At 47.5% G+C, this 11,017-nt stretch overlaps 1 protein-coding gene across 3 annotated transcripts; it reads right to left on the reverse strand.

The window, feature by feature from the left end:
* Positions 1–189: 189 nt before the first annotated feature.
* Positions 190–9,171, reverse strand: LOC101764058. Of its 3 annotated transcripts, none has more exons than XM_004984068.2 (7): positions 4,338–9,171; positions 4,005–4,246; positions 3,775–3,925; positions 2,573–2,759; positions 2,182–2,499; positions 1,401–2,092; positions 190–1,305 (listed from the first exon to the last, which is right to left on the reverse strand). In XM_004984068.2, exons 1-7 carry the CDS (start codon positions 8,877–8,879, stop codon positions 610–612), a joined length of 6,828 nt encoding a protein of 2,275 aa, XP_004984125.1. In that variant the 5' UTR covers positions 8,880–9,171; the 3' UTR covers positions 190–609. The 3 variants fall into 3 exon arrangements, with proteins under 3 accessions (XP_004984125.1, XP_004984127.1, XP_004984126.1); XM_004984070.4 differs by having other exon boundaries at positions 610–1,305; positions 2,182–2,493; positions 4,338–9,133; XM_004984069.3 differs by having other exon boundaries at positions 610–1,305; positions 1,401–2,089; positions 4,338–8,879.
* Between the last annotated feature and the right edge of the window lie 1,846 nt (positions 9,172–11,017).

Consider the following 11,017-nt stretch of genomic DNA (forward strand, 5'->3'; position numbering starts at 1 on the left):
CGCCCAAGCCTCCACTTATGTAATGGATTTTGTAAATAGTCTACGTTTAATACTCCTAATTAGTATCTAAATATTGATGTGACACTTGCTTAAAAATAAGCAAATGGAACCAAACCAGGCCATAATTGATTTCTATCTAGTGGTCTATAGCGAACTTAGGTTTGAATCAAAATTCATGGAAACCTACAATAAATTTTACTACCAGAGATGCATATATTTTGACAAGTAACATCGAATTGGACTATCAACACATGTACATTTCCTTGTCCGAGGCTGTCCAGGCCACTTAGCCGGCCAACAAATAATAATAAACAATAGTTATCCTGACATCACACACCAGTGACTTATACGGGCAGCCGATTCCATCGGCTGCAAAATTTATCCAGGTATGGCATGGTATCGCCTCAAACGTTTTCGGCACTGCAACAGCACTCTTTTTCTTCTATGTGAGAACGAACCAAAAACATACACAACCAGCACAGGGCATAATCACCAAATAAGGCAGAAAAGACAGATACTGAGCGAAAATAAGTTTCGCATGTATCTCATTCCAAGGGCGCTTTGAGCTCTACCTGCGTGAAGCAGGCTTGGTGAAGGGCTGCAACTGCTCTAGCCTGATTGGGCATGGCCACTTGCAGCTGAGGGCTTCGCAACGTAGATCTGCTTCATCCTACCAGTGCCTGAGCTCCTGTCGGAACCAGAACCTTGATTCCTCCCCTGGTATCCTGATCGCCGCTGCCACTCATTGCCAGGACCAGTCTTCTGGGTCATGCGGGCCCTGCGATCCTGATTGTTAACTGGATGCTGGTACTGCTGGTCTGATGACAATGACGATTGATGGGCCTTGGGGGCCATGTTGGTGACCTGGCCGCCGTTGGGGTTGCTAACCACCCCTGATGCAGTCCCAGGGTTGACTTTTGATGGGGTGGCTCTAACCATGACTTTGGCACTGGTCGAGACTTCATTGCTGATCACGCCAGCCTGGCCAAATGAAGAAGGCTGAACAGTTTGGGTGCTTGAACTACTGGACGTTGGTTGTTCAACAAGACCTAACCTGTCTGTGAACTGAGACGCAGCTGCATTTGGGAAGGTCTTGTTGCCATCTGATGGCACGGCAGAAGCAGAGGGCTCCTGGAACCGGTTATTTGTACTTGTCTTGTTGTCCACTGGCACATTATGAACAAACTGCTGTACGGCTGTACCCTCTACTGGATGCTGCTGAAGTGGCACTGATAATGGAACAGAATGTAGAGGCGGTACAGGCATATGTGGCCAACACGTTTGCATCTGTATGTCTGTAGATGCCTGGAAAAAACAGAATGAGCAGAGTTAGTTACATCAGAAATGGATAATGTCGTAATATAAAATATCAATTACCTTGGCAAGTATCAGGACTATACCTGGAAAGGAGCAATGTCGAACATGGTCAGTGGAGATGGGATTGGCATGATAGAAGTTGGGCGTAGATGCTGCACTGGAGTAGGAACACTGGGAGGGTTGACTTGACCAGACACAATATTTTGGTTGTTTGGATCACTTTGGCTTACACCAACAATAGGTGGTCCTTGGCTCTGCTTCCAATCAGGTTGTTTGTCACCAGGGATATAAGTGGCTCCCATGAAACCAAGGCCCATTTGACCAAACTGCCCTACTGGGGCAAAGTGGTTATAAACCACCATATGTGGAGGACCTTGCACACCTGGGATTCCTCCTGGAGTAATGAAAGGACCAGCAAACCCAGTTGGGGGACGATAGAAGGAATCTACCCCAGAATGACATTGCGGCCAAGCTCCCAGTGGTGCTGATGGCAATGGGTTGCTTCTTTGAGGGTGCTGACCCTGAGATCCAGCAGATTCATCACTCGGCCCGAATGCAAAAATGTGCCCTCCTAACATTGTATTCATATCAAAGCAGGAAAAATGGGATGGCTGTGCACCAGGAAACTGAGAAAGCATTGGCCCTGATGCTTGTGGACTGGCTAGAGGAGGCCACAGGGACATAGCTGGAGTATCAACTGATAAGTCTGCAGGAAGAGCAACTGTGAGCGGCTCTTCCGTGGATGATTGACCAGCCTGGCCTGCTATTGCCCCTGCTTCAGTTTTGTACATAGAAAATATAAATATAGCTGCATAAACATATGGTAATATTTAATTAAAGTAATTAACAATGTCAAGATCATACCTCCTGATGTTAACCCACTGAGATCCTTGCTGCTAAAGCTCTTCTTGTCTGGAGCAGATGCTGTAGTTGCATCAGCTGGAGACCCTTCATCAGTACTAATAGCTGCCACGGCCACAGCAGAAGCAGCTGCTTCAGCCTCTGCTTCCACATCCTCTGTATTGGGACATAATTCCTTAGAAGTAGCCTTATCAGGACCACTGTTATCACCAGGCAAGCCTCGATCAATCTTCATATCAGGCCTAGATGAACCTGGAGCTCCAAGACCACTTGAAACAGTTCGGCTGACTGGGGGTAGCATGGTTGGCGAGGTTACTGCCCCTGAGCATTATTGTTATTCATTGTAAGACAAGTCATGATAGACATCATAAAAGTACCGATGAAAAGTGCTTACCAAATTGGATCTTCTCACCAGCAAGAAGAGAGTTAATAGGACTAGCAGATGAAGGGAATGCCTTTTCTGTGGTTACTGTTGGAGACAAAGCATTGTTGGACTCCAAGGAAAAGCTGGAACCAGCCTGTTGTTCAAATTTAGCTGGTCTCATAGCTTCTTCAAGTTGAGTTTGAGTTAATGGCATAACCTGACATAAGACCAAGTTGCAAAAAAATTATAAAGACCAGAAAATTAAGATAACCATAGTTCAGTGACTAAATACGTGAGACTAGCAACACATTGCTGCCTGAAAATCAAAAGAAATGTACAATTTTACTCAATCCCTGTTCATTCATCAGGAAATGTAGTTGACCTTCACTGTGAGACAGAGAAGTATAATAATTTTGATCATAAGGAGTTAAGAACCGGAACCACTGCAGTTTACAATAAGAACTACTTAAAACTGAACACTACCAAAAAAAAAGAAACATGGGAACTTAAAAAGGTAAGTTCAGTCTATGATTGTTGATCTCCTTAAATAATAATATCTACTTGAACCACATCCTTGTGAAGGAGCATGAAATCACAATCCACATGCCCAAACCATGACCTAGGTTATCGATCTCCTTGCTATATTGCTACTAATATACCTTTTTTTTACTCATCTACTTTAGTGGCACAGCTGGGTCTCAACTCTAGCGTATCCCAACTTAGAAGGCTTTGTTGGTGTTGTCTCACTAAGTCTAGGTGTTGTCTCGTTATAGTCTAGGATTTCAGATAGTATTTTGACTATTTTCACCAGCATCGTCATTTTTGACAGAACAATATATGAAAAAAAAGAAACATATTGAAAAATGGCTATTTAGCATTGTAGTCTCCGAATGTTTATCATGAGACTGCTGGTCTCACCTGTTCAGGTGTTTTCATTATTAATTTGTAATAAGGATAAAACATTCCCTGAATCATGTGAGTATAGTAGGGCATAATAACCAATAGTTTTCCATAATTTGCTTAAAAATAGCAAGGTTATCTGGTTAGCATCCATGGAAAACAAAACATAAATACACCATTTTGTACTGGGAGTGAATATATGTACAATTTATTCACACAAATAATTCTACAGTCAAAGATCAATAAGGAAAATATTGAATCCAAACTTTGCTTTAAAGAATACCCAACTTGCCCCCATTGGAACACAAATAACCTTGAGAAAAGCAACCTACCTGCTGGTTTATTTGTGAATTATCCCAGGAAACCATGTTAAATGGAGTATTAATGGATGTCCCTTTATTGTTATCTTCAGATAAGCCACTCACAAGCTTTGCAGAAGGACTGGAGGTGACCAAGTCAGAGGATGCCTGGATTTGGATAGGCCTGTAAAAGCTTTTGTGAGTGAAATCCTCATGAGTAATCTTCAATATAATAAAAACTTATGCATAATTAAGCTACATACTGATTAGCATAGCAGTTTGTATGAGTTTCTGTGTTGGTTGAAGGTGGCCCTATGGGGCTCATAGAAGCTGTATCCCCCTTCAATGCAACCAATGATTCAGCATAATCAGCAATTCTTCCTTCTACTGTGATGGCAGAATCCGAAGGAACTTTCTTTGCAACTTCTCCACTCAAAGTAGCTGTCCGTTTATTCACACTAGGAGCGACCGAACTCTGTAGAGAAGTATGCTGTTTGCGGGGAGCCTGAATCAACAACATCAAAGCATTAATTAACTGAGAAGGCAAAAACAAATAAGACAGAAATTTAAGCATATGAAACATGATAGATAGGCACCTTTGTCATCCTCATTTTGGATCTATTTTCCTTCTCCCTTTGCTCTCTCCTGACACTCATGATCTGTCTCTTGGACCTTACTTCAATGAAGCCATCTGCATCAACAGGGACCTCAATACCTTGCTGCTTAACAACACGTACAGCTCCAGCTTGCAACAAGGTAGTATCTCCTTCAGGGATAGCACCTGTTCTGGACTTCTTGTTCCCACCATGTGATCTTTCATAAGGAGCCTTATGTGTACTTCTAAATGAGGCACTCTGATCACTTGCTTCATTTATCCTGGATGACTTATTTATATCAAGTTCCCTTCTGTTGGCATTTCTCACTGGAAAATCCCTTGCTGTTCCATTGGAGTATGGCCTCTCGTCCTGCTCACCATGGGCAAATGACTCGGAAGCTTCATTTTGGTTCTTCTCGACGTTCTCCCGAACTCTAAACTCAGTTCTTCTTACATTCCTACGAGCCCTTCTCTGGAATCCTCCTCTTGAATCTTTATGAGAAGGTTCAACAACTGAACCAGTTGATCTCATGTTTGGGTCTTTAACAGCGTATCCATATCTCCTCCCCCTTCCTGCAGAGACAGCACCTGGAGCCTTTGGACCATTCAAGGCTCTCCCCTCCAAACCAAACTGAGAAGATTCTATGCTGTTGGAGGCAGGTCTGCAATTCCTCTTCAAAGAGAGATCTTGATCCCTCTCACTGGGAGTCGTACCCCCAACAGGCTGTTTGTCCACCTGACCATGAAATCCCTCCACAGCAGCTGCCTGGATGTTTGCAGGGGCGTTGAGATACTGAGAATTTGAATTGCCCATTGCAAGTGGAAGCTTGGCTGTAGGTGCTGCTGATCTATTGATAGAGTTAGATGAGATTGCCTGGGTTGGGATGTTCTGGTGTGTATCTCGATCCATTAACTCAGGTAGAACACTGGAAGCATTTTGATTCGATGGATGCTGAGCTGGAACAGAAGAATGTGCAGGGGAGATGGCCTGAGATGGCAGGGGTCGAGCACTTGAAGCAATAGGGCGGACATACCTCAACTGGCCAAACTGATATAAAGGGGTTGTTGAAGGGTGCATATGAGCCAGGGATGGGTTAATCTGATTGTGGAGATGGATTGGCATCTGTATGGAACCAATCTGGATGGCTGGAACCGGAGTTGGTATTAGAGGAGGCCCTGTAAACAAACCAAACTGGAGGCTAACAGGTACTTCATTCTGCTCAACTACTGCTGAAGTTGATGACGTAATAGTAGCTGCTAAAGATGCCTGAGATAACTGGGAACTTGAAGCAGGTGTCACTAAGCTACTGGCTCGCTCTCCATTACTGTCTTCTGTCAGGGCATTTACACAATCAAGAGTCAATGCCTGCAATGCTTTTTCTGCTTCAGTAACGGGGTCAGAATGAACAACTGAACCACTGACAGTCTCTTGCTCTGCAACACCTGAGCTTAAATGTACTTCAACTGTCCTTTCAGTGCTCCTCATAGAAGTTAGTTCAAGTTCACTATTTGAGGGAATTTCAACCTGCACACCCTCATCAAATCCAAGTATAACTGGTTCCAGTTCTAAGGGTGTATTCTGCTCCTCTAAGAACTCATCATCCAAGTCTAGATTCTCACCATCAGCTTCATTGATTTCATCTTCTTGGTAGCTCTCATCATCTTCATCGTATTCATCCTGTTTTCGCCTATCATCATTGTTTTCACTTGACCATTCATCATCCTCCAAGTGGGACACTCCTGAGGCAGCAACTCTGCTTGTACTGGCTGCATCTACAGTTAACGCTGCATGGTCATTGTCTGACAGCACTGTTCGTTCACCATCAGCAGAAGTCGGTAATGCAGGCGAATCGCCAGATACATCCATCTCGTCATGTGAAACATGTGGAGGTGAGCTAGGAGGGCTTGAAACAGAAAGAGAAGATTGTGAACCCAATACTGGGCTTTTTCTGTCCTCAATTTGGTGCTCAATAATGTGGTCAGGTCGTATCCCACGCTGGTGAGATGCCTCTTGGTATGCACTTCCATACTGACCCTGCATAATTTGCTCATTATCTCTACCAGAGTTCTCTCCCATCCCACCATCCACGAAGGGAGCAGAAGCACCGATTGAACTTCTGTGCACTGAGGTCACAGTTGGGGGTGGGGGAACACGTGGTTGTCGCATAGAATAGCGGGGTCTGGTAAAAGCAGAGAATTCATTAAAATCTGAACTCTGAAACATCCTATCTCCTTGTTGAGCATTGGGGCTTCCATGAGAACCACTAGGCAGCCAAGCTGCATCTCCAAACCTGTCGCTGTTAAAAAGCTCAGTGTCAAAGTCAGATTGTTTTTCAAAACGGTCAATCTCCCTAGGCGCATCCCACCGTGGAACCTTTTCATGACGGAAGTCTTCAAGTGCCCAGGGAGAGTCAGTTGTTCGGCCTCTTGAAGATGGCCTAACCGGCACACTCCCAAATCCATCATTAAGATCTTTCTTAGGGAAATTTCCCCTCCTTGCAGCAAAAGGGTCACGCCGTGGACTGTGATGCACATTCTCTTGTTCTGGAAATGCAGCCCTTGAACCATAGTATGCATTTTCTCTATCAATAAATGAAGAGGGTCCATCCCTAAGTGTGTGCACCCTTGGAACTGTCTCATTGTACTTGTTGTGACTAGAGGACTCTAGTGGAGCCGAGGTATTGATGTGCTCACCCATTCTGTCGATATCCTTTCTGTCAACGAAGTTAGCAGAGCGTGGCAAATCCCTGTCCTTGAAGCCTCCAGGAGTCAATTCATCACTGACAGCTGAAGTGAGTTGCCCACCTCTTGCACTTCCAATGTTTGATTCTGCCTGTCTCCTAGCTATTCTTGCCTCTAACTCTAGGAGCTTTTGACGTGCTGCCTCCCTACGCCGCTCCTCCTCCAAGGCAATCCTCTTCCTTTCCTCCTCCCTGGCAATTCTCTGCTCCTCAGCTCTTTTGGCAGCTTCAAGCCTCTCTTGCTCAGCTTGCCAAGCAGCCTGCTTTGCCTGTTCTTCCACCAGACGCTGCCTCTCCTCCTCTTCTCTTATCAGCCTCTCCCGCTCCTCTTCTTGCTTCCGAGCAATTTCTCTGGCCCTCACCTGTTCTTCCATTACCCGTTGCCTCTCCTGCTCCTGTACCCTCAAGATCCTATCAAGCTCTGCCTCAAATGACTCCCTTACTGGGTCATGAAAATCAGCTGGTTTAGCTGCTTCTTTTTTCTTCTTTATTGCAGTCAAGTTAACGGCGGAAATGCTATCGAAGCCGCCGTCTTCTATTAAAGGTTTAGCAGGGGAAGAAGTGAGCCGCTTCTCCCTACCAAACTTTGCCACTGGATCATTAATTAAAGGCCCTTTATTACCACCAAAAGGCTGCGCCTTAGAACCAATGTTGTTCTGGAAAGAATTCAACCTAGGCCAATTATTTGAACTGTCACCATAACGGTCACTAGCAATTTCCCCAACCCGGGTGGTTCCATACAGTTCGACCCCATTCTGTCCATTGGCGCGCATAGGAGGCTCCCTACTATTACTCCACAAATCCTTGGAGCCACCAGCAGCTATGCTTTCCCGATACAATTGTCCACTGCTTCCTCTGCCTCCACTGTACGGTCGGCCGTCTGTTCGATCTCTATCATGTTGACTCAACATAGGAGATCGCCACAACCCGTCCTGGACAACCTCTTTATTTGTCGCAACCACATCTCTCCCAAATGGCTCCTTTTTGAAGGGCTCCCTCACTGCCCCGTAAAGGCCGCGTCCTGGAATCATGGCCTCAGTTCTGCCAAATCCCCTCTCCCTGCTGTCCCGCTCTGGAAGGCTGAGCCCCGTGTCACGCTCGTCATCAGCCCAGTCAGAATCATACCTGAGCCGGACCATCGGAAGCGGCCCCAGATCAGGCTTCTGCGGCCTCTCAGCAGAAGCACGGCCACCAGCTCCCAAGCCACCAGAAGAGGCCGGTGGCTCAGAGGCCCGTGAGGACGTCACCTGCGGCCGCATCCCAAGGGGCCCAGGCCGCGCCTCAGGTGTGGCCAGCCGTGCCCCATCAGCATCCTTCTGCCGCTGCGAAGGCTGCGGAGGTGTTGGCGGGGCAACAGCTGCTTTCAAGGACGGGAAGTCCTCCCCGCGTAGGACGACAGCTTTCTCCGCGAACCCATAGGACGGCGGCCTGGCGGCCCCGCCGGGAAGCGCCGCCGAGCCTGGAGGCTTCTCAGACGCCAGTGCGGGCTTGGTCCAGCCGGCGGCAGGCCCGCCGGATCGGGGCGGGGCCGAGGCGACCCCGCCCCCCGCCGCGGCAGCCGCGCCGTCGAAGCGCTCGTGCTCCTTGCGGAGTGACGGGAGGTTCAGAGGCGGCGGCACGGAGAGCTTGGGCGGCTGCGGCTTGGCGAGGGAGGAGCCGCCCCCGCGCGGGCGGGAGAGCACCACCATGCCCCCGCCGTGGCCGCCGGCGGCGGGGCGGCTGCCGCCATGGTTGGAGGAGGGGGCGGGCTGGCCGTAGGATCGGTTGAGGTTGACGGAGACGAACTTGCCGGGGTGCGACATCGGCGGCCGGCGCGGCGCATGAAACCCTAAGCCGCGAACCCCCCACGCCACGCGCCGCCCGGGGCTCTCACGCGCGGGGCGGAGCGCCCCCGAGGACCGGATGGGGTGGGTGGGTGGTGGGCGGCGCGCCCTCGCCGCCGGCCGATGAGGAGGCGGCGGCGGTGGTGCGGGGTAGGGGATTGGAAGGAAGGTTGGTGGCGTCGGGTCGGCGTACGGGGAGGGGGGAGGCACAGCCCTAGCTAGGCTTGAGGGGAGGGGGAGGAGAGGGAAGGTGACGGCGATGGCGTCGATGGGCCGGGGGAGGCTGCGCGGCGGCACGAATCTTGAGGCGGCCGCTGGTTTTGCCGCGTCGGCTGTGGCCGGTGGTGGTGCGGCGTGGGCTGTTGCTGGGGCCCGCTGCCCAGTGGATCTTTTTCCATACTCCTAGATGGGAAGTTGTTTGCAGTAAGGCAACAACAGTGGCGCGGCGTGGGCTGTCCTGACAAGATGGGCCGTCCTACGATCCCGGTGCGTCGGATTTGGCAGCAGGCCACCGTTGTTGGCCAGTTCTGGGAAATCCGAAATCCGGTGTGCCTATAATTTGCTTTGTGGCGTAGAGTGTGCCATTGAGGCAACGTGGATACTCATATATCGATATACTAGCACTGTGAGGTTAAGACTGGATCTCTCTTATTGATAGCTTTATAGATTTCTATAAAAATGGAAAGACGGAGAACCATTTATATGATATCCATATCCATCAAACACGACTGTCCTGATAATAATTGTAGATCCTTTTGCTTTTCGTATAGAAAAGATTTTTTCCATATCCAACTGAGAGACACGGGTACCCAGAAATCCTCAATGACCTGGATATTGGTCGGCCTGACATGTGAGCCCTCTTCGTCCTAGACGTACGGAGCAAGATATGAAGCTGCGTGGAGCGCAAGATAGGAGGCCGGACGGATAGATTTTGGTCGGATATTGCAGGATGTATTTGGTAAACCGATTCAGATTGGTTTCCTTGTAATAACCGGTTAGGATTATATTCAATCTGACTTGTAACCTGATCATCAGCCTATATAAGGTGCTCTGGGATACTCTCGAGGGACACATCATCCGATACCTCATCTGCTGCCCTAACTTTGACGAGCACATCAATACAATCAATAGAACATAGGATGTAGGGTGTTACACCTTCTCGGTAGTCCGAACCTGTCTAACCCTTGTATCTTGTGTCTCGTGTTCCACTATATATAGGAATAAGAAAATAATACAATGGAGGTTAGAAAAATTTTGGACAGAGACGATATTGGAATCGACCGAGGGAGTGCAGAGTAAGATAGAGTCACGGAGTCAACTGCTTGGTACCATGGTGCACATATTTTTGCTATGGGTCACCACCACTTGGGAAAATGACTAAAAGAAACGTTCCATTTGGATAGACATCTTGTCATTCCTGTCCAATTAACCTGTCGAGGAAACACGACAATGGTAGGCCGCAAAAGGATGTTTTGTGTATCCATGGATGAACAACCAGTGGTAGACATGAGACTATTAAGATTTAATTTAAAAAATTATAAGGAGACCTCATCTTACCTCACTAGGCGCTGTGACAATCAAACAGCTAGTATTTCTTTATGAAAGAGTTATCGGATTATGGTAATGCTACAAAACATACGTTCAGAATCTTAAAAAATCGGACGCTCAACATATATTGCAATAGTTAAGCATCGATGTTGCAACTATTGTTTCTACATGTTTCATAGTGAATGTTGCATGAAAGATAATGTTCATGTTGCGACGGGAATTTTCTATCCCAGAATCGAACGACGTAGTCATTTTTACACATTATTTTTCATGCTGCAAATAGTGATCTAATGTTACACACTAAATCATTTTTAATGTTTCGTCGAAGCGTTCGAAGGGAAATTTCCCATCGGAACGCTAACAACATCGGTCGGATTATTATGGGATTCTTAATAAGTTCCAAACAATATCAAGGTTTTTCTGTTCAGGCTAATGTGCCTCTAGAGTAGACCTGAGCATTTTAAGCCCAGCCGAGCCCAAGCCTGATGGGTTCTAGCCCGCCCACGCCATCTACTGGGCCAAGCGTGGTCAGTGAAAACCAATCCCGAAAAAATCGAGTTAGCCCGAGC

The sequence above is a fragment of the Setaria italica genome, chromosome IX (genome assembly GCF_000263155.2).
Source record: "Setaria italica strain Yugu1 chromosome IX, Setaria_italica_v2.0, whole genome shotgun sequence".
Lineage (NCBI taxonomy): Eukaryota > Viridiplantae > Streptophyta > Magnoliopsida > Poales > Poaceae > Setaria > Setaria italica.

What these genes read in the sequence shown, in the direction of transcription:
- LOC101764058 (XM_004984068.2), bottom strand. Translation starts at nt 8,879, where the DNA reads ATGTCGCACCCCGGCAAGTTCGTCTCCGTCAACCTCAACCGATCCTAC. An exon ending in CAGTGGGTTAACATCAGGAG is followed by an intron (nt 2,093 to 2,181) that starts GTATGATCTTGA and finishes ACAAAACTGAAG; the next exon opens with CAGGGGCAATAGCAGGCCAG. An exon ending in TCGACATTGCTCCTTTCCAG is followed by an intron (nt 1,306 to 1,400) that starts GTATAGTCCTGA and finishes TGTTTTTTCCAG; the next exon opens with GCATCTACAGACATACAGAT.